This window comes from Tubulanus polymorphus, chromosome 1 (assembly GCF_964204645.1).
Source record: "Tubulanus polymorphus chromosome 1, tnTubPoly1.2, whole genome shotgun sequence".
NCBI lineage: Eukaryota > Metazoa > Nemertea > Palaeonemertea > Tubulaniformes > Tubulanidae > Tubulanus > Tubulanus polymorphus.
The window spans coordinates 25,547,884-25,574,768 of NC_134025.1; the positions used below are offsets into that span (position 1 = coordinate 25,547,884).

A 26,885-nucleotide genomic window follows, 5' to 3' on the forward strand; every position below is an offset into this window, starting at 1 on the left:
ATTTACTGGACTAAAAAATGGTCTGGCATGTCTGTCCTTTTAAATGAAAACAATCATTGTTCAGACAATTGGGGGGCTAAAAGGTTGGGTATGTTGATCTGATATTATATGTATATTTTCATATATGTGGCAACACTTTTTATTCCGTGTATACATAGTTTATAATAAACATCTTTACATCAGATCAAATAGTTTTGCTCGATTTCTATTGATAGCATTCGTGAATCATATACTGATATGTCTTTATATACTACGGGATTGTTTTACTTATTCTAATTGCGAAGGGGGTCGCGGTAAGTTTTTTTCCATCATTTGTACTCATTATAGCGAATTAATCAGCCATAATGATAAGGGATTGTTTCGTACCACCTGTTGAGCAAAAATGTCCCTATAACGTTTGTATGCTTCGTGAGAGGTCATGTGCAGTTTTCTGTAATTTTCTCAGACATAAAATTACTAAGCGCGACGATCGAAAATGTGTATACCCGGTACACATTTGTTGAGTTGTTGGCGGTTAAACTACGGCAAGAACGTCAAACTATCTTCAAGCTGTTGTTGAAGAAACTGAAAAACACTTGTTTTTGCGACAGTCTCATGTGTTACCATGGCAGTAAGCTCGTTAATGCTGTGAAGGAGACAATTTTAATTTTCGGATATACGAGACATTTCACTTGAAATATGATCGCTTAAGATCTGACACGTAAGTCTAGCTTATCGGGGCTTAATAGGAGACAGTCTCATGTTCTCTTCATCGCTCGACTACGCATGCTATATTCTCATTGAATTCTGCCATCTTGAAACTTCTGATTATGTTGTCAGTTCATTTGCTCGTTCGTGTGCGTAGATATTTGCACCTGTACTAGAATTAATCTGCGCAGTCTCTCGTAGCATTCAACAGCGTCATAAATTTAAAGAGAATTTTTCATCATCCCTCGTACAAAGCAAATTCTGTTTCGTGTATATAGATTGAATTGTAGATGGCGAAATTCATATTCATATGATAACTTCTTTGCATGCTAGGTTTGGGTATGGTTTGATAAGGTATTCGATAATAAAGATAAGGTGAAGATTGGGGGTTAGGATGAGTAAAGGATAGTAAAGGTGTACCTCACATCTTTTAGATAATAAAATTGAAATTGTAGGTTGATTCATCCCAATCAGGGGCGGATTCGGGGTACCTCACATACCTCGCTTGAGGCACTCAAAATATCCGAAGTGCCCTCTTTGGAAAGACAGAAAAAATTCGAAATGAATTTGAAATGAATTTTCAAATGACTTATCGGGCAAAATTTCAATCAATCGTACGCGTTGAGTATTTTCTGAAAAAGGGCCCGTTTTTTCATTGGTGAAGCAATCAAAATTGGACCCTGGATCCGCTTCTGCCAATGTAGCAGTTCGTATACATATTGTAGCGTACAATGGTTTATAGATATCTCTTTTTCCATATATTTCGTCCAATGATTATCTTGATCGATGGCAGAGTTGTGTATTTTGAACGTCGTCGGGATAGGTCTGTCGATAAACGGGTTCATTATTCATTTCAGTAAGTTGAAAAATGGCGGAAAGTTACGTTCGCACGACGAACCGCGGGGAAATAGAATTGATGTGAAAACCCACTATATAAAAATTCTAAAATAGAAATTCCAAATTTGACACATTTCTACGAAGATTACGTGGCATATCAATCGTTACATCGCTTTCACGATATTAATCATCGCGTGAAAGTTTCTACCCGGCCGCTTTTTTTTTATAATTAAAATAGAATACGATTTTTAATATCGTTAGAATTTGTGAGCGAACAAATGAGCGCTGACATTGGTAGGCGAAGCGTTGCCGTTGCCTCCCAGGGGTACCGGGGTTTCCCTCGTTATACCGCGCGGATCATCTATAGACTCGCCGATCGTGTTTGACAATAAATTATTTACTGGTATTAAAGGGACTGCGCTTCGTACCTAACTTAATGGCCGAATGGGCAAATAAGCAGGTCCCTGTTCATTTGATGATTGGAGCGTCTAATTCATATATATATATGCGTCGGCATTTATTGCATGGTGTCAAAATTACTGGATGCGTACGTCTAACAACAGTGAGCGTAGCGGAATATCACAACGGAATATCAGTCCAGGCTTCGCTGGCTCTTCACTTTCAATTCAACTATCCGCTACTTTTTCTCATTATGGATAAGATAAACGAGCTGCTTAATTCTTTTAAAAACGATAGATTTCGTAAGTATGATGATATCTGTTGAGCTCGTCGTTCTAACGGTCCGGGTCCGTCGAGGATAAGCCGGCGCGCCGCGTCGATACCGTCGCCGACGCGCGTTCCTTATTGCGATTTTCGAGCAAGTTTTTTGCCGTTAGTTTTCGTTGTAAAAGGTTTCTCAATTTCTCGTCAGTCATCGAATGACGAACCGATTTCATCGAGAAGCAACCAAATACGGTTGCTTAGATACAAATATCGTCACCAATTGCGCGGTTTGCTTGATTACACACGGTTTTTGTTACGTTTTTAGTTTAGATTGCGTGGTAAAGCGCGGAGCCACCTGATGGATTTGTAATCGTCTACGCTGATATTAGTTTCCAAGCATGAATTTTTGGTTAAAGCCGCTTCGTAGCTGCGATTAATCGCGCAAAAAAGTAGTAGAGCTTTTAGCCGTGAACGGCTACGGTAAATAACTTTCGACGCTCTTCCGCAAATAACGCGGCTGTTTGCCTTTTATTTTCCAGTCGAGCGACTGCGCGAAACGTGGGAGGACTCGAACAACAAGGTGAAAATACGAAAAAATCAACTCGATGATATGCTCTTAGAATGTCGCCAGTTTGAAGAAATGCAAGCTGAATTCGAACGGTGGGCAGGTCAGGTCGACGACGAGCTGCAGGGCTACGGTAAAGTCGGCGAGTCCGCATCAATCGTCGAGAAACAATTACTCGAACAAAAGGTAAGATATCGACAGCGCTTTTTTTTCTTAAACCCCGGCGGTAAATTGCTGGCAGTGCTCATTTTCTCTTCGGATTGTTTTACCCGTCGTCCATATTCGAATATCCATCGAGAAATATGTGAATAATTTCTTCGGCGCGGAACTGATTCTCGTAGCCGCTGATAAACGCAGACCGTATTGTCGACGCGCGGTCAATGTACGGCTTCGAAAATAACCATCGGAGTTAACGTCGTATTTACTTATGATTGATCATGTGCGAGAAATTGATTAATAGAGTCAGGTTTATGAATCGACACCATTAGGCCTCGTTTGTCCTTATATATTAAGTCTTACTTAAAAAAAAAAAACGATACAATAGATTCGGGTTTAGAGACGTCGTTTGACGGATGCGCTGAATGTCTCCTCGTCGAAAAATGACCGGTTGCAGCGATGCTAGGCGCTTCGATTGTCTCAGTTCAGACGCAGTAATTTCATCTGAAGTGCACGCGACCGAAACGTCTCAATCGGTTTACGATGCTTCGGTGTGCCGGTTTATGTATTTTGTTTGTTCTCCGATCATCTCTCGCGGGACGACGATAAATTTCGTCGTTTTTACGAGAATTCGACGATAACGACCGAGTTCATCCGCGGTATCGTTTCAGAAAATTAAAGAGGAAATAGACCAACGACAACGCACGGTGAAAGGCCTGAACAGAATGGCGGAGAAACTGGTCGATGAATACAAGCAAGATGATCCAAGCAAGATAAAACAAAACATTGATCACATAAACGCAAAGTTCTCAAGCTTGCAGAACAGGTGAGGAATATTCATGTCGTCTCATAGATGTAAGCGATACGTCGTCGGCGCTACGGGAAAGCTGATTATTTGATGATTCGGAAAATGCCTTATTAGTCAGAAGATCATAGGTATTAAGATAATGTAGGTTGTTATCATATAGCAATGACAACTAGCCCGCGGCGGATATATGAAAGACACTGTTGTACGTATGCCGTCATTTTTCTTAGAGCCGGTCTCATGGAGTCAAGTAAATTGTGGCCTTACAATCGCTTAATTATTTTCACAAAAATAATGCCCAACCCTAGTTTTAACATCATCAACATTTCAGATAATGATAGCACAATAATGTAATGGATGTTACTATGAATATTGAAGAGCATTACTAACAATGATGATTGTTATCTATTTAAATGCTGCACTTTTGCACCCTATGTAATTTGCAATTAAGTCACTTATCGAAATTAGTTGACAGTGTTCAGGGCTGGATGTAGATCTGGTATCCACCGTAGCGAATTAGCATTAACTGTTGATGCCTACCAGCCCATTTTATATATCTGATAATTCAATTTAACTCCATATAGTCCGAAGTAATGAATATATATTATTTCATATTTAGAAAGCACGCATGATGTGAGAATATGCTTATGCTCAAATCATGTAATAGAAATAAGTATTAATTTGTCATAATTCGGGATCGGTTTCCTCTGAAAACTTGCGGTTTTTTAAACACTTCTCAGAAATGGCTTCATCGCTCGCTGTTCTCATATTTAATTTGAAATGGTTGATCATTTGTATGGGTTGATTAAAACGTCACCAGGAAGGGTCACGTATCAATCCGCGCACACATACACATAACACTTTCCCTCGAGGCACTCTGCATCAACCGAAATTGAAAAACTCGAAAATATCTCGAATGATACCATTTTCGTTCATGAGCAGGGAAGAATTTTTTTTGCAAATCGCTTGATCATCGTGTAGATGAACCTACAGGTTTTCAATGCATGCGCATGCAGCACGCCGCGTGATGATGAAGCCTATAAATGTGACTCTCGCGTTCAAAAAGCAACAGTCGGCGGCATCATAATAGAAAGTGATCGGCGCGGTAATTCGATCAAATTGATTAATTATCGAGAACTGATGTTTACGCGAGTATAAATGCCGTTTCGTATACATAAATGCATATCTGCATAATTTGGCTTCACGGTATTCTCTTAGAAGTGAAATGCAGATTTAAAACAATATCCTGTATCAGGAAATAAAACCGTTTATTCCACATCAAAGGACGTAATTCGTAGATGCATAAATTAAGCAGAACTAATGTCGACGACGGAACGCTGCTCGCAAGTTTTCAATCTTAGGCTAAATTCATTTTACCGATCACCTACGCAAATGAGAAGAAGCCTTTGTCATGAATAGGTTAAGTAGGAGGGAACTGTCACTCGAGTTAATTCAATTATTTCAGCGAGCAAATCAAATGAAATCTGCCGCTTTTAAAATATCGTCGATCATTGATTTGTCGTTTTTATTTTGCTCGTTTTCATACAGAGTCTCATCTCGAGGCAAGGCTCTTCAGAATGCGCTCGCTTCGATTAAGAACTACGACCTCGGGTTCGAGCAGTTCGTGCGTTGGATCGCCGAAGTTGAGATGAAGCTCGCGGCCCTCGAAGACGAAGTCAAACGTCCGAGCATCATGGAAAAGGAGGACCGAGTGAAAATTCTGATGATTCGACAAAAGGTGAGTCCTTCGATTATCAATGTGCTACTACTATGCGTAGAAATAGGTATGTAATGACGGTGTTAGTTGAGAACCGATAGATCGGATTCCTGGAAAAGAGAAGCTGGCTGTTTAAATGGAGATATTTAGGAGTTTGATCGATAGGTCCGGTAATAGGTGTGTAATGATACAATGCATTCGGGTATTGGTATTGTGGTTCATAGATTTAGAGCTATAAATGCTCGGGACATCGTTGTAGAGATAAACCAGCTCCCTGGTGATGGCAGCTTCGCTATCATCTCTTCCACTTGTTTGTTCCCGGTAAATGTAAATGCAGCAGTCACCGGCAAAATACACAGAAGGCTTCGGCACAAATTACACGAAGGCCCTTTGCTCGAGTTGCCACTATTTGTGGAATACAGATGTGATCTGTCGAGCTATGAGATACTTTTTAATCCAGTAATGGAGGCCTTGACTTTATCGCTTGACAGATCGAGAAATCGGACCTTTCGAGAAATGTATCAAGAAATCGGAAAGCGTTTGGCGTAGATTAAGAGTTTCGTGTAGGTAGAAAATGGGGGTGGAATATGTGAATGATCTGCTGTATATGTCGTACATGATATTTATTACATCGCGTGGCACATTAATGAGTTTCATATTCACATTACACCTACGAGGTGAGTGCCACAACACGAAACTTATATTAACCGAGCTTGTACGGCTTTTCTGGTATGGAGTCGGTTTTGTGTAGTGCTTCGTCTAATTATGATGGACTGTATCTCTGAAAATAACTGACAACAATTGATAGTATGAAACTACGGCCTTTTTTCTCAATAGAATTGTTGTTACGTGCTACGTTTCGAATTCCAAGCTACAAAAAAAGTGGTACTAGTGTTCATACAGTATAGGTGGCGTTACTATACAGTACAGTGCATAAGATTATTCTTCGAAATCTAAATTAACGAAACCATACGGCGAATTTACATGCAACTAGTGTTACTTATGTCTATCCCAATGTTTCAGTTGTTTAAGAATATCTGTAACATCTGTGTGAGATAATAGTTTTCCCAGTAATTGTGTCTCCTTATCCTCGCGTTATAAAATAATGAATCGACTGAAGTACTTCGATAGCTTGCATGACAACGGTGCAGTTTCACACAGTCCTGTATTCGTTACTGATATCTTGAATCTAGAAGAGATGATATGGTCAAGTCAAATCATTATGTATATATTGTTAACTATTGCTCATTGGTATATATTGTATAGGATGATATAGAAAATTTAGAATGAACATTTTTGTATTATATTATATACACTTAATCTGGATTAGTTGGGACCAATGAAATTGAATCGGTTCCAAAGAAATCTGCTAAAGATATCTGGATTAGATCAAAATCCATATTAAAGTAGTTCATATTAAACAGCGTCTACTGTCAAAGTTGAATTTTAAACGTTGAAAAAAACACAATTTTGTAGAAAAGATCCAAATCTATGCATGCACATGCATGTAGTAAATTGTCCTAAACAAGGGGGAGCTGGTATTGACCCCATTTCTGTATAGGCTGGGGTGATGGATCCTGATCTTTATGGCTTCCCTGACTCCTCTTGGATAGTTTAAGCTTTATTTACTGATTTTCATGAAATTCCACATTCCATCAACCAATTAACTCACGAGTCCCAAGTCAAGGCTTTCTATATGCCATGGAATACAAAATTAAGATTTCTGATGTACATTTACCCCACTATATAAGATTCAATTAACTATTGGCATTAATCAATACCTGATAACTACTCGGTTAATGATTCTTATGTATTTGCATGTGCGTCAATTAGACCGTTGACTAATCGTACATTAGAGCAATCACGTCTAGATTAGACCATATTTTTCTCCGTGTGTCTGACTGTCGACAGGATCTTTTGATGTATTCGCTTTCCGGTGGTATTACTAGCGCCGCGGCGGCAGCGATTCAGAGAGACCAGCGCCGAACATCAGTAATCAGTCGACTCGGTGGTTCTATGATATATAATCACACGGACAGTTTTGCCAGTTTTGCCGCGGGCAAAAAACTGACAAAACCGTGCTCCGTGCTCCGTCCGTCGTCGTCGGATTCCGGCGATCGCAACGTGGAATTTGTTTCCGAAATAATTATTTTGATGAATGGTTCGCCGTTAATCCGTGGGGATCAGCGTATGCTGTATTTTGCAGCATTTACTCGACGTTGTACGGTTTATAATTGATGGTCAGTAATCCGTACTTGTCAAACTTTCAACGGCGGGTGAACGTTGTTCGTTTCGCGTTGGGTATCGTTTAATAAGACGTCGACGACGATGAATTTTCGATCAGCTATCGATGTAACGAGGATTCGTCGCAAGGTTGCGACGAATGTTTCATTTCGTGCGAGCGATTATCAATTATGACGCGTTTCATCGCGACTAACAAGTGGTTGCTAATGATTTAGAGGCGAATCCGTCGTTAATGGTTTTCATCGCGATCATCGGAAAGAAAAGATTCAAATTCCAGAAATTGCTTTGAATTTCGCCGTAAGACGTACACGAAGACGTTCATTCCAAGAATTTCAAACCGTTTTATCGAATAAGTCTTTCGTGTATAATGTAACTGATTTGATGAATATGCTGGTGTTGAATGTTTTGCATCATTAATGATGTTTTGCGTGCGTTTGAGAGAAGATCGCATGCAACTCGGCAATTCGGAAAAGATTTGTAGACAATTTAATAAGATTACTACCCTTTCTTCGTCAGCGAACCAGAGCAAAATTGATCCATTTTATGTTTGTTTCTCCAACCTCATAATTTACAAACCATATTCAAGTGACACTGGTGCAGTACAGAGATGATTTAGAATGCCACTAAAACAGGGTGGCCACTGACCTGGAAAACATAGAAAACTCAGGGAATCAGAAAAATCTATAAAGAAATCAGGGAAAACTTGATGAATTTGACCAATTATACAAAGACCCAGAAAACTTGGGGAATTGGGATAACGCTTTTGATAAGTACGTGATTGAATGAAGTTTAACAATTTAAACCTAGAAATTTATCTGATTCACGCGGGGAATTTTGTGTTATCACATGGAAAAATCAGGGGATTTGTAAATGAGCAGTAAGTGGCCATCCTGTAAAATCCCACCTGACAATAGCCCCTAGAGGCTGTCTAAAGGGTTTGTAGTGAGATTAACAGATTCTGAAATATGCTTACTTTTAGAAAAATTTAGGATAGGCCCTGATTAGTGTTTACTTTTCCGAAATGTACTTCCTTTTTCGACTCAATGTCATCACAGGAAATTTCTACTCGCAGATTTTATAGCGCTCTATTGTGTGTTTCCGGTTACAACTTAATCAAAATATAAAGTGGTTGTTTCTTTCGAAATGAATTTTAGATTTGAAGGCATTTTCCTATTTCATGGCCCAATCATTGATTTAGCTACAAATCCTGTAAAACATTGAACGTTTGCATTTTCATTCAAATTCAAATTCAAATTCATGCAACAGATTGATTAACATCTACATTTACATGTATATTGTTTTCATCACATTTTTCTTTAACCTCAATTTGGCCAGACTGTAATGTCTAACATATCGGAAAGACATCGTCATAATGAACAAGAAATATAATCTCGAATTTGATGGAAATAACATTTTCTTTCGTCATAGAATAGCTGATTGATCTGAGTTGATGAGATATGTGTCAAGCGATCGATCGAGAGGTTATAAGTGCAGCCCTAATTCTAATTAAATTCGACTGACTTCTGCAGTTTATTCCTCCATCAATCATTCTCGAAGGCTTAAAGCACCGATGATGATACCCCGGCAGGATGTGCGGACAACACAAAATCATCACCTATATCATTGTCAGAATTTTCTATTACTCAATACATAGATGTTTTCACATGTAACCTGCTCAGTGTGATGTTGGAGTGATTACTACGAGATCTACATTTTATATCTCATTTCTTTTTATCCTGATAATAACTTGTTTTGCATATGTTTTGCTTGTATCGTATTTCTTCGGCGGGTCTCGACGGGAGATTCAAGTCTCCCGAAGAAATGATTATTCTCTCGAAGCGGAAGGATTTTGTAAGTTTGTATAAGCGCCATGTTAAAAGCAGTCGGAAGATTATATTCTGAAGCTCAGTTGTTCGGGTTTTCTTAGTCATACAGTCACCGGGGGTTAATTCGTGGCTCCGGAAAAGAAAAGCGTACCAACTTTTTTATGTTCGGCCATATTTATTATCATCCAGCTTTATATTCTTTGCCTTGTCGGTATATTAATGCGAGAATCATGAAGACTACTAAGAACTGATCCATGCGCCCAATTAGTTCTCGTTTCGCCCGGATCGCGAAAGCCACTTTTGACTCGTAAATTCATTAAGCCTTAATTCTCATTTGCGGATCTCTTTCATTAGAATTAATTTGACTCGGAACCAAACTGTCTCCGAGATACCAACGGGATTAATGTATCTGTCATAGTCGGAGATCATACAAATTCCGCATTATGTGATCTTCCTCCTTCGGAAAAAAATGTGTGAAAATCAAGCTACCATCACTGATTGACTACAGAACGAACAACCCGGGTAATGCGCAACTTCCTAACAGCTGGTTCGTTGTAGTAATGGCTCGCATTCTTCGCAAATTAGCCTGACAAAAAAATCCGGCGTTTATTCGTTTTAAAAGCCACGAGTCTTAAGAAAACGCCGGTCTTTCACCGTGTTTGATATTGTAAGGTGTGGATAGAGCGAAACTGATTGATTCTTGCAGAGAACGGCTGCTAGACGCATGTGCATAGGTGTAGCTCATATCCAGGCAGTGCGTGCTTGTATAGAGCGTACCGGTATTGGTGCGATGGAATAGCTAGCGTCGTGGGTACGACATCAGCGCTCGCTCGAAACATGGGTGCAATAGATTTGGTGTGTTGGGGGCTGTAGCTAATGCCAAAACGACCATAATAGCTTCTATTGAGTACTCGGAGGCTATGATAGGCCTTAATATCCGCCTGCAAGAAATGATCACAAAACTGATGAAGGTGAGTGTAGTCGCCATGTGTGTGTGTGTGTACCTGTTAATTATTGACTAACGATGAAAAATATGCTTGTTTCCATTCACGTTTTTTTTTTCATTATCAAAATATCATCATCGACCGACAGCTCGACAGCGTTGGCTGCCGCATGCGTCTTGCGTGTCGTATATATTATTTATCAATTTATCAGTTGTGTTGGTTTTTATCGTAGATATACTTTTTTTTACAAAAATTTGTCACTCACACACACACACACACGCCGGAGACATTCGGTTCATTATTCATACAGGCGTGACTGTATTACGATTGAAAATATTTTTGTCACCCATTTTTAATACCGATCGATATATACACAGTTTATGTATCAGTCGATGTTCCTGAATCCATGCGTTTTTACAATCGATGGTCTTCGTTTATGAGAGAGCTCATAGAGAGCTCACAGAGCTCAGCTCGTCGTGTGTGTCTCTCGCCAAGAAGGCATTAATCATTCATTGTCAATTACATAACTACACAGTCAACGTAAACTTTTTTCCCAGTCCGATGATCACAAGTCGATTTTATATACTCAAATCATTGGCACACTTGTGATAGATGAATAGATTAATAAGCTCTTACATACAACAGTGGTCGGACCAGTCCTTCCTGTACGCGCGTGGATGTTGTTGGCAAGGAAAATTGGTTGCCATAGGTAACGAGAATCTTTCTTACATTTGAACCCGATTGTCGTTAGCTAGGAGCATCTCATGGCTGTGTAATTTGAAATATAACCACCATCTTATCACACAGCGTGTCTGTGTGTGTCTCTGTGTGACATATTCGAGATAAAAGACTTCTTCTTTGGTTTAAGTTGTTAAATGTCACACGGTTGTCGCATAGCTTCATTTCTTATTAAGCACGAGAAAAGATCAGCAATTTGGCTAAGGAGTGTTTAGGTCGAATGTTCTAGTTGTCGGTAGAGTTGCTTCAAATAAGCCCGGAATAATCAAGCTAATCGTGATTCTAAGCTTGTAGTTCAGAAATGAATGTTTAAACTCAAAAATGTGGTTTTCATGGTTGTCTTATGAATAAAGAAGAATGGTTGATTTATTTATGGTAAGTGATACATATGGGCTACTGCTGCTGCTTTGAAGAATTCTATTCAACAAATTTCAAATGTTGACAATTACCACGGTCACAGAAAACTGTACTTTAAACAAGTCGCGATGTCATTGAGGTTGTTTCATCTTGGCGTTGCTTTTTTCGCAATCAAATATTTCCGCATTGTAGAAAAAAAGGCTGAGTAATGAAACGCGGCTTTCATCATTGGGGCTTGCTTTTTACGAGTAAATGATTCAGACTTCGCCCTGGGCAAATATTGGAAATCAACTGATGTAACTGATAAGAGACCGGCTGCACGTGAAAACTGGAATTATCCGCTTTTAATTGCTGTTAACGTTTTCTTAAGGTTTTTGCCATCGGACGGATGAATCATACTAATCACGAAACAATTCCGCGTTTCTTGTTGAATAGTCGTGACGTGAGATTGCAGCTTCAGGTGCAGGTTCACGAGGAAACTCAGCCGTTTAATGCTGCCCAATTTCACTGATTCGCTACTCTTTAACGCGCACTCGCCCGATCCTGCAATTCTATTACTTTTTAACGAACAAAAACCGTGTCAAATACTCAACTAATGATGAAGTTTCATTTTCCGATTGAATTTGGAATTGAATCACGTTTCATTTTCACATAATGATGAAGTTATCTCAAAGCTTTTTTACAAAATATATGTTTTTTTTTTAATAACAGTGTGTACTCGTAAATATCTTTGAATGAAAAGGGTTTTTTGAGCATAGTTAAAAAAGACTCTGCCTATGGTTGGTTACAAGTAGGCAAATTATTCCACAAACAGGATGGCCACTGACCTGGAAAACTCCTGGGAATTTTGATATGTTATTGACCACGCATTTCTATTTCTTAATCAATATGTGATTCATAGCAGTTGAATAAATTGCAACATTTTAAACCAAGAAATCCCTAGATTTGCTCGAGGAGTTTTGTGTTATAACATGGAAAATCCGGGAAAACGCAGGGAATTTGTAAATTGGTGAAAAGTGGCCACCCTGAAAACGAGGTGTCGAGACAGAAAAAGATTTTGAACCATATAACTGTGCTTGCCTTGTCTGGTGCTGGTTGGGTCTCCGCTATTCTAAATAATTGAATTTTGATGTAATTTACTGATACAGCGCTCTGCATCCGACAAAGAAATGGGAAAAATTCCTGAGCTGAGACAGTGACGACAACCAACGCGTGAGTCGGGGTTTGTCAAAACGCTGTTGTCAGACGCGTTACAACATGTCGTCGTCGTCGCGGTTCTTAAAGTTATCCATCCTTAAACGAAACCGCGGCAGACGAATTGATTTTGTTGTCACCGGTCAATAATCTCCGTGTCACCGGCGCCCGACGTTATAAAGTGTTTAATGATGGAAATCCACGGTTCAGATTTTCGCTCTCCTCTCACTTACGTCGTCGGTTTTATGAGTGAAGTAAATTCGGGCTGTGTTTCGTGTATTATTCGATATGTCGCGCTGATCGTTTGAAAGCAGCCGACGAGAAAAAACGTTTTGTTTCCATTAAATATTAAAAATTGTTTTTCCTGCAGGAAGTATTTGCCGATGAAAATCGATAGGCGCACGTCCTGTTTTGAATAGCGAGTTCATAAACAAAACATAAGGGAAAAAAATTCTGGTACTTTCCAGAAGAATATTAATTTATTTATTATACGGTCTTATTTCCCTAATCCGTTCTTTGTCTCGAGTATGCTAAGTAGCTGAAAGTAATCCAGATGGTTTCAGCCAACTATTTCTTCAAGGCAACCAGTGAGCTGAAGTGAACTAGTGGTATATCCAACCGATATGGATTTACCATTGCACCTGGCACGAGGCTGTGGAAAAGTGGAAAACTTTGTTAGCAACGTCATCTGTTTTCAATCCTTTGTATCCACCTTCCCGAACACTATAGACTGTTTTTGAAAATCCATGTATTTCGTGTAACATTGTTTTTGAGCAAAATTGTACAAATCAAAAAACAAGTTTTTTTCATCGCTCTTGCTGTTGTGTTAGTTTGATAACATCTTGCAATAGAAGATCATCAATTTATTGTCTGGAAATGGACATGTTTGTTTCATGGTTGTTTCTGTTTTCATGTATTGTAGGATCTTGCGGCAGAGATTGAGGCCCATGATCAAGCCTTTGAGTCGCTCAATAAACAGGGTCGTCAACTCCAAATGAAAGAAGACAGTACATTCCTGAAACGAAGATTGGATGAAATGAATCATCGCTGGATGAACCTACGCACCAAATCTATTGAAATAAGGTGAGATTATGATGATGACTGAAACAAAAAACTGCCTTCGAATTGGAGAATTGGGATTAATATGTTCAACACGGTGCATCTGTTAGCTGATACCATTGTGATTAGACCACTTGTTCTGAAGTTGCTGACACAATCTGCGGTCGCTTATCGACTTATTCGTCCCCCAAGATCTGATGGAGATCTGGTGTCATTTCATCAATGATGTAGAAGATTGATTGATGAACTGTTGTCAATACTAAGATCTTGAAATATTTATTGTCACAGGAAATTCGTACAAGTTTATGGCTTGTCAGAAGCGCGGTTTGAATATGACCTGGCACAATTAGTGGCGCTTTCGGAAAAGAACGATCAATACTGCTAGCAAACCATCGATGAAACACTATATCAGTGTTGTAACGATATAACGATAAGAATCCCTCAATAATAACGCAAAGATAATATTAAGTTTAAAAATTTTTCCTTTAGCTAGTAGTTTTTATTGGACGTTTCGACTATATTCTAATAGTCGTCATCAGGAATACTGAGATACAACAGAAATTATGAAATATACATACAATCCAGAACCAAAATGCTAATCAGAAACCTTCTGATAACTTGATTAATCTCTTTGTTCCGGACATTTTCGGACTTGATATTATTTTTTTGTTATTATTGTGTGATTCCCTACTCGATACTTCTATTTGGCTTTAGAATCGAGATTTTGCAGATTTGACGACCGAAAGCTTCATTTCGTTTTCGTCGATTGCTAGTGGTTTCAGCGAAAGTTTCCGCGGAAATGAATTAATTCTTGCAATCAAAACCGACAATTGTAAGCTGTCGTATACAAATTACTTGAGGAGAAATCGTTAAAGTAAACGACTATAAAAGAGCACTAAATCAGTGAAATGAGAACCGACGATGTTGCTCTATGAGTTGAATCAAGTCTGAATGATTTCTTATACATGCAGATTACTCCTTGTTGATCGTCGTTCATTTTTACCAATTATAATTGTGTTCTTTGTAACCGGTTACCGAAGGAGGTTCATAAGCGTGAATGCTGTCGCGACTATTTTACGGGATGGGTATTTAAGTGCTTTCGCTGTGTCAACTGTTTAAGGTTTTGATGGATTGGTGTGGTGATATTAGATTAGAGGAAATGCTTTCTTTGATGCTTCAGTTAGTGGATAAGCCCGCGTTTCATCGGGAAAAGACGGTCACTGGAAATCTATCTAATGGTTAATTCATCATACCACCCCAGAGACTTACATAACGTCGGTTTTTTCAAAATTCTTTTCAAAATTTGATCTAAACTGAGAATTGAAATTCAAAACGGTCTCCTGATTTTGTTTTGATTCTTTGTACATGTTTTCTGTGATGATGTACTGACGCAGATTGCGTTTCCTATGAATCCTGTTTGAAACAGAACACTCTTCAGAGTTCGTCTCTTTCTATTTGATACCTACCCCCAGTGGCAGTACTGTTCTTGCAGCGACCTTTTACACGCCAGTGGCTTTTGGTTACCCTGTACTTCAAAGCTTTTATTTGTACAATTATCTATGGTAGCTGATGGTTGGTGTTTGCTCAATTTTCAGGAGTAGGCTACAGACGAACGCTGAGCAGTGGACGCAGCTTTTGAAAACGCTGAAAGAGATAATAGAATGGCTGCTACAGAAGGAAGAAGATTTGCAACAACAGCAGCCAATAGCGGGAGACTTGAATTCTGTCTATAAGCAGAATGAAGACCACAAGGTACGGTATATTGAAGATTGTTTACTGTTCTGGTGCAAATATGCCGGAACTTGGCTAATAATACGCACTGAACATTATGAGATACTTATAAAGTGCGTCAAATAATCCCTTAATGGAGCAAGCAATGTCATAAGAGGGCTCTGTCTGGCCGAAAGTCGCCTAACATGAGTATTACCCACATAATAGTTGCTGTTATATATATATGCGAGGAGACTTCTCGCATTTAGCTTTAGGGAAATTTCGCTGTTCTTACATACTTCAATATTGTTTTTAAGCGAAATGTTATTGTATCAATGAGTATTTAGTATTATAGACGTTGGATCTATTTTTTTCCAGGCGATCAAACTGTCTCTGGAAGCGAAACGTGTTCTCGTGGAACATACACTCGAAACGGGTCGAATGTATCTGCTCGACGAAAAAGAAGATAAAAGAGCAAGTTCAGACAGTGGAGAGGGGAGTCAGTCGGGTAAGGCCATATCTACGCAACCCTCTAGGCTGTAATGTATTGACTGTAAATGAGCTGTGTTTGATTGATCGAGTCATTTCGCAATCTCATTACACGACTAGTTCTTCTTGAGGACTTTGTATTGGTTTAATTATTTCTTGATTTGTGCTGTTTTTGATTCTCATGTCGTCGTATGATGCCATCAATCCTCGTAATACGATCTAGTTGACATTTCGGTTACTTAACTGTAACCAAATAACCTTTAGTTTATTCAAGAAGAATTCCAATATTGTTTCGCATTTACCTTCACGTTTGAATATTGTAGAATCAGAAATGGCTCCCATCGAACTAACGCCGGAACAAGAAGCGCGACATATCATTCGAAAAATCCGACATCACGTCCGTTTGTTAAACAGAAAATGGGCAGAAGTGCATCAGAAATCAAATGAATGGCAAGCTAGAATTGATAGAAATATTCAGGTTTGTAAACTAAGTAAAGTACATGTATCTGCATGTCTTTTTTGTTAAAATTTGTAGCTTGATATAAAATATTGATCAAGTTCAATCACTTAATGGATTAAACTCTTGACATTTTCATCTCCGCGTTGAATATGGATTTTTTCGCATTCCTCATTCACCAGCAATTTGGTATGCTCGAAGATGCTCTTGAACATCTCAGCGTTGATGTCACATCTGCCGAAAAAGACCGAAATAAGTGGAAACCAGTTGGTGAAATAGTGATACAAAATCTACACGACGAAATTAAACGAACAAAGGTAAATTTTTTCGAGCAGTGTGAATGAATCCAATGACCCCTAGCGCTGATAAGAATTGTGCTTGTGTTTTGATTCATGAAATCAATTGCCGTGTCTTAACAAAATGATTGTTCAGATTACTTTGGCCATCTCAAAATTCCATAAGATGGTTGATTATTTCGATACAAATGAGATATGTTTATCCAAGGTAAAACTGCTGCGTCGAACAACTTAAGATGCTTTACACATTTACAATGAAGTCATTTCATTGAGACCAGCTATAACAGAGAATTCTTTCCAACACTCAACACTTCAGTATGTTTCTATATTGCAGAGCTTCCAACAAAAATTTGTTCCTTTGCAAACGCAGGTTGACCATGTCAATAATCTAGCCAACGAATTCCAAAATAACCATATAGTATTATCGCATATAAATGTGAATAAACTAGAAGATCTGAACAGTAGGTAAGTAGTTAAGCCGCCTGCACAATCTATTTTCATTCCATTCGTATGAACTTGACCAAAATAATCCTCCATCTGTTGTACTTTCTTCTAGGTGGCGAACTCTTACAGTAGATATAGACAATAGATTAAAAGAATTGAATAATGCCTTGAAAGATTTTGGACCAGAATCTCAGCATTTGTTATCAGGTTAGTTCGTCTCGATTGACTTCTGCTCATTTCGACTCGACAAAGTTCAAATAGTCTTAGCCCATTAATGAATAAGTCATTAGGAAGTGTAATAAGGTAATCTGAGATGTCAATGATTGGATGTAGTCTTCTTCGGTTTCAGCATCTGTTGATCATCCTTGGGAAAGAGCCATTGCGGGGAACAAAGTGCCTTATTACATCAAGTAAGCCTCCAAATTAGTGCCATCGAAAATGTAATTGAAACTCTCATGAATAAATAGTTCCTCCCTTTTGTCTGAGGGTTTCTGACACCGTTATTCGTCAGGTGGTTTCAAGTTTTTGATCTGCCTTGATATTTTGTATTTTTGGAATAAGAAATTAAATCTGTGACTATTTCTAGACATTATGTTAATGTTACTTGTTATCGAAGTACATGTATAGTCTTAGTGTATTCATATTGATTGTCAAATTTGTTGAATCAATGTGGCTTTAAGATACAATTAAGTATAATGTAACCATTTATGTCTATGAATATTTTTAAGCTACTGCCGCGAAAATGTCATATTTTGGTACAGTTCTCTCACACAAGAGGGCAGCATGTCTTTATCAGAATCGATATTCTAATGATATGTATGCTCTTTTACAGTCATACTACAGAAACTACTCATTGGGATCATCCATTATTTACTGAGTTAATGAGTGCCATTTGTAAGTAGAATTTAGAAGCCATCAAAAGTAGCACGAACGAATTCGAGTTGTTGTATCAAAGCCATTATGAACATCGCATAATAGTGAATCATTTTTTCAATTTTGAATTTTCCAGCTGAGTTAAATGGTGTGAGATTTTCTGCTTATCGAACTGCCATGAAACTCAGGACTTTACAGAAAAAAATCTGCTGTGAGTTGTCGTAATCAGTCACCGCTCCCTGTTAATTTAATCGGGTCATGTTTATGATGTATGACTTTGTATATAATTGCAGTACACTTGGTTGGCATGAATGTGGCAATAGATAGTTTCCAATCTCACGGACTTCGTGCCCAGAATGATAAACTTATGGACATTATCGAGATGATGAATTGCTGTGTAACGATGTTCGAAAAAATCGGTCCCGAACATCCAGACTTGATAAACATACCTTTATGTACTGATTTGGTGCTAAATTGGCTACTCAATGTATATGACACGTAAGTTATGTTACGTCAGTTCTTAAGATACCTAGTGAATCACAAGTCAAACCATTCCAACTAGATATTCTTAGTTATTTTCAAACTTATTAAAATGTTCAATTAATTCGATTTAAACAAAAAATTCTGTAAATCCAACCGCTGATCACACAACTATATCTGTATTTTGATTTCTGATTTCAAATTCAAACCCACTGTTTTGCTCCCGGCTGGTGTGGTGGGTTTGTAATGGACACCAAATCAATACAAATCAAACCAAATCTACCAATCAAACCAAATCTACCGATCAAATGAATAACAGGGACAATCCCTATTTCAAGATCAAAAATAGATGAATTGATGTAGATGTATTAAATTTTCAGTGTACGTACTGGTCGAATAAGAGTATTATCTTTTAAAGTCGGAATCATTCTTTTATGTAAAGCGCATTTAGAGGATAAGTTTAGATGTAAGTATATCGATGTATTACGCCAGTTCGTAGTCGCTGTGCTCGGCATCAAACAACAAGTATATCAATCCTTTTTCAATTCAGTTATATTTCGACTAATTGCTGATGCTAATGGATTTGTGGATCAGAGACGATTAGCTCTGTTATTACATGATTGTATACAAATCCCGCGACAACTCGGAGAAATAGCTGCATTCGGAGGCAGTAACATCGAACCGAGTGTACGGAGCTGTTTTGAGAAGGTATCCGTATTGTTTCTAACTTTTTGAGGAAAGAACAATTACTATCTAATGCTGTACTATTTAATATATGTGAAATCAACTGGCTGATTTCAGGCACATGCCCGTGGACGAACTGATATTCAAGCGTCTGATTTCTTGGATTGGTTGAAAATGGAACCGCAGTCGATGGTCTGGTTACCAGTGTTACATAGAATGGCTGCTGCTGAAACTGCTAAACATCAGTCAAAGTGCAATATTTGTAAAACCTGTCCAATCATCGGTATGAGGTAAGTAAGATTTAGCCTCGAGTTGTGTATGTGTATCCGTGTAGACTTAAATAGATTTTATCAATCTCATCTTTGTTAATTATATAGGTATCGATGCCTCAAATGTTTCAACTTTGACATGTGCCAGAACTGCTTCTTTACTGGCTGCAAGGCCAAAGGCCATAAACTAACGCATCCTATGCAAGAATATTGCACAACGGTAAGTTACTTCTACACGATAGTCAACAGAAGATTATTTATTTCACTTGCCACAATTGCTGGTGCTGCCATCTTTCAGTAACATTCAACGATAAAACAATTGATGTTCGGACTTTGCCAATGATCAGTTCTTTCTATATACATGTATTGCAAATCTTGATTTTGAAATTCATCTTTTCTTTTTAGACGACATCTGGGGAAGACATGCGAGATTTCACCAAGGTGATGAAGAACAAATTTAAGTCGAAACGTTATTTCAAGAAACATCCTAGGTTGGGATACCTTCCTGTTCAGACAGTGCTTGAAGGAGATGCTATTGAAAGGTAAGGAAGACAAATGAGCATTATTTTCCCATTTCTGCAGACGATTTCGGTCGATGAAGTTTGAAAACTCGCATTGATAAGCAATTTTGTCGTGAGGAAACTTATTTCAGCGCGGTATGAAAATTGATGTTGATTAAGTTCAGTTGCCACCAACGCTGACAAATGATTCTTATGCAAACTAATGGTGGCTTTCATACATTCATCTAGCAACACATTTTATTGCTAATGTAATTTATAGTTGATGCATATAGAATGTATTGATCATATTGATGATGTAGTGCATTATTATCTGTCATACCGGGGTGTATTATTTGAGTGTTTTGAGTGGAAATAAAGCGAGTGATTTATTCTTCACGCACTGCTTATAAGTTATGGCATTTCAGTGTAAATAGCCCTCCAGGGACGATTTCATAACGACGTTATAGGCTCGAGAATTGGGCGAATATTTTAACGAGCATTCAGAATATCGTTATATGAACGAACGACGATGATGATTTATTGAATTGAAAACTACTTCATTCTTGTAGCTGCATGAAGACTTTTTCCATAATACTTGCTCGTAAGAAATCGCGATTCTGTTGATTTTGGATTTGATAGAACCCGTTGAATCTCCTTGCTTGATTATCTCTCTTCATGTTCTCAGATCGTATTGAAAGAAGCTAGTTTATTAAAATGCGGACGGTGCAACCGTAATTGTATTTCTAAAACCGGTAGATTGAAAGATTCGAAAGATTTGTATTCAATGATGCATTCTCAAGGGAGTGTTTGACGTTGGGTATTATTTTCTTGCCGCTTAACTTCATTAATTTATTCCCAGACAATGTTTATTAAATGCACAGTATTAGACTCTAGAGCATTTTCAACCAATTCAAAGGCTTTCTGTAAAGAGACTAGCGACTTAAACATTCATGAATGTATTGAAGTGAATTTTCAACATTTAATTGATTTGGATCATGCAGCTAGACTATTTTTGGGTAGCTAGTGTGAGTAATCCGACGTGGATAAAGCTAGACGAATTTTCTGAACAGAGTATAATGTATCTGCCGTATAGCTGAAATGGATGAGTATTGATTAGTCACCATGGATGATACTGCAATGGAGGAGGCTGCGTACTCGGTCGCCTGTCTCTAAGGTGTTATAGTTTGTCATATTCGCGTCTGGCCACACTCGACTGAAAACATCGCGACGCAGACGTACCGGGAGCGAGCGTGCAGTCTGCCCTGCTTTGTTGTCTAAAACAATCTGCAACGATGGTAATGGGTGGTGTATTGTGTAATACAAACAATAACGATGAGGAAGTTAAACCTGATAATAATGTTGAAAATTCACCTCATGTCGTTCTTATTTTGTCTGATAGGTAAGTCTTTCAGCCTTCTACGTAGGTTATTTTTTGTTGTTGTCGAGGGAATTACTCAGTAGTTTTAAGAAGCTATTTACCACGGCTTTTTCCGAAGCGAAGATGATTTATTTAAAGGTGTATCGGTATAGTCATTTCTGGTATCGATTTTCTATCAACCGCTTAGTTAGACATTTGAGAAAACACACTAATCGTGCTCTGTTAGCTAAACAAACTGATAAATTCATTAATTACGCTCTTTGGTCGTAGTAAAATCATTTAAAAAGAAGTCATATTTGAACAGTTAATGGCTGGTCGGTGGGTGTGTCAACTTACACAACCTCATATTTCTATTTGATGTTGCCTTTTGTATGGAATAGTATTGGCCTCGGGTTCAAAATTGAAATGGAATTCATATCGAGCTGGCGTGCGTAACAAAATGACATCATCAGAGAGCTAATTTCGGATAAAAAACTGAGCCTTGAAATTTGATCGAAATGTCACTTCGTGGAAGCAGCAAAAATTGTACGAAACACTGCAATATTTCAGGTTGAATGATTAATCTTGTTGAAAGCTACTTAGCTTAAATTGATTATCACATTCAATGCAGTGACCCAGCGAATCATTTGACCATTGACATTGCTTTTATCCTTTGAAGGGTATTTGCATTGTTTGTTCCTGGTATTACGTTTCAACTTGGTATGATGGCTTACAAGTCTGGAGCAGATGATTTATCATTTGTTAATTTGAAATCTGATAGCGTTTCGCCAAAAGAAGCGGTTTGTGGTTGATTGTTGTGGTCAACAAGTGTATCTGCGCTCCACCAGCTGACGGTGAGCAACTCTTCATCCACATGGCAATCGAAATCTAATCACGAATGTTGGCTGTAACGAGCGTGTGATGTAGCCTTCACCAATTTACCCACTTCATCACAAATTCATGATGTAATCATACCCCTAGGTTGTTTGGTAATTTCCCATGAGCTACAAAGGGCCAGGGTGGATGAATAAAAACTTATGCGGGCGTTGACATTTGTGGAATTGCTTTAAACTATTGCTTTATTTATTAGATTATAATGTCGCTGTTCTACTTATTTCCGTTTTTACTGAAATGTCCGATGATACCCAGTATGAAAGAAACTTCGTCAAAAATCATCTCGTATTTCATACCCATTATCTAACCTGTGTAATTTCAGTCCAGCACCCAGTCCACAACACAATGCAACTCAAGATATGCACTCGAGGTTAGAGCTCTATGCAACCAGGTAATGTGATCTAACTCCATTGCAACTGCCGTATTGATTTTGACTAAACGTCTAAGAAAAAATTATATGATTTGTATTGAAATTTTAATATATTTCTGTTGTTCATTTCAGACTAGCTGAAGTCGAACAAAGACAGCTGAGTTCTACACCAGATTCGTTAGTATATAATTATATTCTCGAATTCTCGAAAAACGCATGTCATAAAATTGGGTTTCGGATACGAGGCTGCTTTTCGTCGAAACTCTTATTAGATTCCTTACTGTCTCTAATTATCGGAGATACGACCACGCTTTCGATGGCTCTACACTCGCAATTCGCCTCAATAAAAAACCAATTTTATGAGACTTTTCACCCTTCACTGTGCATTGTACAGTTTAATGAAGTCTTATAACGAGCTTGTAGCAAAATTAACTCGGCGAGTTTGTTCCGGGTATTCTACTGACACACGCTATTAATTGCTAGTTTCGCTTTCTACGAACGAGCGAGAGATGTTGTCTACGCAATTTTCATCGTCATCGTCATCAGTGTTGTTTCACCACCGCTGCTGTTTACTGACATTCAACACTTCGTCTTCTGCTTGTTTCGGTATTATATTAGAATACAAATATCTTACAACTTGAAAACACGAAAATGTAATAATACTACTGGCGCCGGGCGATCGTGACATCAAACGTCGAGGTGATTAATCAATTGGCTTATCGCTCAACATGGGAAACAAATTATCTGCAAATCATAAAAAAGCCAGTGATTTATTTGCACACTAATGCTGTCTTTAAGCGGCTTTCCGCATTTTTCCATTGGGGTCTGAACAGAGAACTAATTTCAATAAATGCCGGTAAAGCCACGGTAAATACCGTGCAGCTTTACTCTAATTTCTTGACCACTGATTGATTTGATCCGATTGAGAGTAATATAGGTTACAATTTACATTGAATTTACCATAGGAGATGCTACATCCTGGTACTGAAGGCTGTATCTGTAGAGCTTGGAGTAATCATTTGACAAATGATTACTCCGAGACCAGAGTAACCAGACTCTGACCATAACAAGCTTTATCAGTCGTGGCAGTTTAAGTTTAAGCGCTCTGATGACCACTTTGACTTGCTAATTAAAACATTCACATCAAATGAATCGAATCGTTTTGACTAATAGCGCGATATAGTGACACTCATTCGAGCAGTTGATTTGATCATTGCAGTCTATCCGCTGCACTGACCATTCGGCGTTTATTTGAGTCACGTCTGCTTTGCCGATAACGCTCTTTCGGGAATACATATGATCGTTTACACATTCTAATTGCCATTCCTTCATTAATTTCGTTGTACATGTATGTGTGTAGATATTAGTTTATCGATCTTTCTTGTCATCCGAGAACAGGACGTTGCATATCCACTCAACGTCATCGCGAAGGTCCAAATTATTCGCGCGAGATTCCGACTGGATCGCAAAAACACGAAAAAATCCATAATCAACACGCGGATTGGCGATTGGATTTCACAGTTTTTGAAACAAGTTGCGCACTTCATCACTCAATTTCGCATTGATGACTTGTTGAAGCTCCTTGTCTGTTAATTAAACAACTACATAATTTCGCTACTCTCAACATATGGAAAAAAACTTTGATGGCATATGGTTTTTGCAGCGTTTTATATTAGTGCCGTAGTGTTTGCCAGGGCACTTCAACACCAGATATCCGAGATACGGTGCTATGTCTAGAACATTTTTATGTCGTCGCATTTGTCAGAATCCATGAATAAAGCATAGTATTAGGGATGAATACTGAACCATCTCCTTTTCATACTATTACCGACTAGATGTTCATAATTATATCAGACAGTCCAACTAGCAAGAATAATACATATTTCCCGGTGCTCTTCCATTTATAATTGAATACGATGGAGTGATTGTGTTATTGCTATTGGCTTACATTCCGATCATCAATCGCTACGATTCATTTCGTGTCGAATATGATCGATATATACTTGCGTATTGTATGAATGAATACTGTGATGTTGTCTCTAAAATTGCTTCGATTTTCCGTTGTTTATTCCTGATTCTAGTATGATCGTGACTGTATATCCTATCGATAGTTCTCCCGAGCACACTCCATTACCGATGTAAGTTCAAAATTGTAACGATTTTACGTCCGTGTCTCTATATGTGTCATCATTTCAATTGATCTGTATCGATTATGCTATTATTGACTGTTGTATTAAAGTGCATGGACCGATTTATCTCACTATTAACTCCTATTAATGATAAAGGAGTAAATCACTTATTCTATAGTGAACATCCTATTTCGAAAAACCATCTTGAGATTTATGAATATTTTATCACGTTCATGTGTACTTGTATATTTCTATTTGTTTACTTTGTTTTATCATATGGCATGCACTGGTAAGCTCTTTTCATTAAAGCATTATTATCAATGGGTTCATCAGAAACACCATGTTTGTGTGTCGCTATGGAAATTTTCTTAGCCATGGGCAAGATGAAAATTGTTTTTACAATCGTTTTCAAACTGTTTCATGTGTTCGATTGCATTTTGCACTTGGATAGAGTTGTTTCGAGTAATGCGTTTTAGGTGTTTTATATGATGAACTGGCATGTGAATATACAGGAAGCATTCATTTTAGATAATCAGTTAGCGCAGAAAATATAACCTTCAATCCTTCAATTTACCGTGACAATAGAAAATGATGAATTAAAGCTTTTAACTTTCATAGATTATAAATGTGTCTGTCATTTTCTATCCAATTACTCATAATGGAACTATTTATCATAGTATCTTAGTTGATACTGGATCGTTATGAAACTCATGTTTCAATTTCGGGTTTTGTTACTATTATTGTAAATATCTACCGGGCTTTGATATTTTTATATGATTGTATCTATAGTTGTCATGGTTACATCGTGTCGAACGATGTACAGTACGGAAAATAAATCTATAGAGAAGTTGTTGACAGTAGCCGCTAAAGTTATCTTTTTTTAACTTAGATTGGTTCGCATTCAAAATCAGTTGACAAGTTTTGGCTAAGCTATAATATAGGACCCATTCTGAGTCAAGTGTCAGGGGCTTCTTTGTTTTTACGTTTAGGACCCTGTAAATAACCTTCTATATCAATTATCGCATTCTCATTTCAGGGAAGATGAACACAACCTTATTGCTCAGTACTGCCATAGCCTAACAGGAGATGGAAAATCATTTACGGTAAGTTCTTCACCTGACACCTTTGGTACTGAAGGTATCTACTGAATGTGAAAGGTTCCTGGTTTCATATTAGTTGCATTCTTATTTCAGTTGAAAAGTCCATTGCAGATCATGATGTCACTGGACACTGATCAAAGGGCAGAATTAGAAACTATGATAAAAGATTTAGAGGAGGAAAATAAGTAAGTGAAATGGATACGCATTGTGTCATATGCACGATATGTGTCTTATAGAAATTGACATTATGAATGTCTACTTGAGATACCAGAGAACAGTCGATATTTAAGCCAATAAGTATCCATGTTTTATGCGGGAGACGTTTGATTTTTTCAGACAACTACAAGAAGAATACGACCGATTACGTCAGAGCGAGGAAGAAGCGGCGCGAACGGGCGATTCGGAACCTTCGAGTCGCGACGCCGAAATGATAGCCGAGGCTAAACTACTACGGCAACACAAGGGACGTTTGGAAGCGCGAATGCAAATCTTAGAGGACCACAATCGACAACTAGAAGCACAGTTACAGCGTTTACGACAACTACTGGAACAGGTAATTAATTTCCTGACTTAATTCGGTCTCTGTTCGCATGAATTAAATATTATTTTCGTTACGTCATATGCGTTTATTTATTCATCTTTGTTCAGCCTCAACATGCATCAATGACCTCATCGCAGAGAACGACTCCATTCATGACTCCTTCATCGTCACAAACCTCATTACAAAATTCACCTCGAACGAAACTCATATATGAGTCACCGGTCCATTTAAACGGTCACGGCGATGGTAAGACTCCCGCAATAATAAACATTATACTGAATTTATTGCAGTATTCCTGATTCTGACAGTAAATCACATTTAACTATTACCGCGTAACAATGTTTATAGGATGGTTTTATTTTTTTTTTTTTTACATCTAGGACGAAAATCCGATGATATCCGTTTACAGGAAATGATGAGGGAAATAAGCGATACATTTCCAATGGATCCAGCTCCGCAGCCACCCCCGCCCCCACCTGCGAAAAGCACTGGTATCAAAG

General features: G+C 38.1%; 2 protein-coding genes across 4 annotated transcripts in view; both read left to right on the forward strand.

Annotated features, from left to right (window-relative positions):
- Positions 1-5,360, forward strand: part of LOC141914785 (dystrophin-like) — an 18,840-nt gene extending 13,480 nt beyond the window's left edge. The window contains exons 13-16 of the mRNA XM_074806087.1: positions 2,727-2,938; positions 3,580-3,734; positions 5,262-5,324; positions 5,357-5,360. Of these exons, the coding sequence (XP_074662188.1) occupies positions 2,727-2,938; positions 3,580-3,734; positions 5,262-5,324; positions 5,357-5,360 (434 nt within the window). The remainder of the gene's footprint in view (positions 1-2,726; positions 2,939-3,579; positions 3,735-5,261; positions 5,325-5,356) is intronic.
- Positions 5,326-26,885, forward strand: part of LOC141915397 (dystrophin-like) — a 24,698-nt gene continuing 3,138 nt past the window's right edge. Inside the window, exons 1-25 of one of the 3 annotated variants that reach the window (XM_074806909.1) lie at positions 5,326-5,451; positions 13,656-13,816; positions 15,388-15,544; positions 15,881-16,010; positions 16,315-16,469; positions 16,631-16,765; positions 17,079-17,209; positions 17,301-17,395; positions 17,538-17,598; positions 18,021-18,082; positions 18,198-18,272; positions 18,355-18,559; positions 18,922-19,007; positions 19,092-19,249; positions 19,343-19,515; positions 19,603-19,714; positions 19,900-20,036; positions 22,568-22,636; positions 22,748-22,792; positions 24,697-24,753; positions 25,781-25,847; positions 25,938-26,029; positions 26,181-26,397; positions 26,493-26,631; positions 26,766-26,885. In XM_074806909.1, coding sequence (XP_074663010.1) covers positions 5,362-5,451; positions 13,656-13,816; positions 15,388-15,544; positions 15,881-16,010; positions 16,315-16,469; positions 16,631-16,765; positions 17,079-17,209; positions 17,301-17,395; positions 17,538-17,598; positions 18,021-18,082; positions 18,198-18,272; positions 18,355-18,559; positions 18,922-19,007; positions 19,092-19,249; positions 19,343-19,515; positions 19,603-19,714; positions 19,900-20,036; positions 22,568-22,636; positions 22,748-22,792; positions 24,697-24,753; positions 25,781-25,847; positions 25,938-26,029; positions 26,181-26,397; positions 26,493-26,631; positions 26,766-26,885 — 2,929 coding nt within the window. In that variant the 5' untranslated portion in view covers positions 5,326-5,361. The remainder of the gene's footprint in view (positions 5,452-13,655; positions 13,817-15,387; positions 15,545-15,880; positions 16,011-16,314; positions 16,470-16,630; positions 16,766-17,078; positions 17,210-17,300; positions 17,396-17,537; positions 17,599-18,020; positions 18,083-18,197; positions 18,273-18,354; positions 18,560-18,921; positions 19,008-19,091; positions 19,250-19,342; positions 19,516-19,602; positions 19,715-19,899; positions 20,037-22,567; positions 22,637-22,747; positions 22,793-24,696; positions 24,754-25,780; positions 25,848-25,937; positions 26,030-26,180; positions 26,398-26,492; positions 26,632-26,765) is intronic. The other 2 variants (XM_074806910.1, XM_074806911.1) reach the window with 2 other exon arrangements.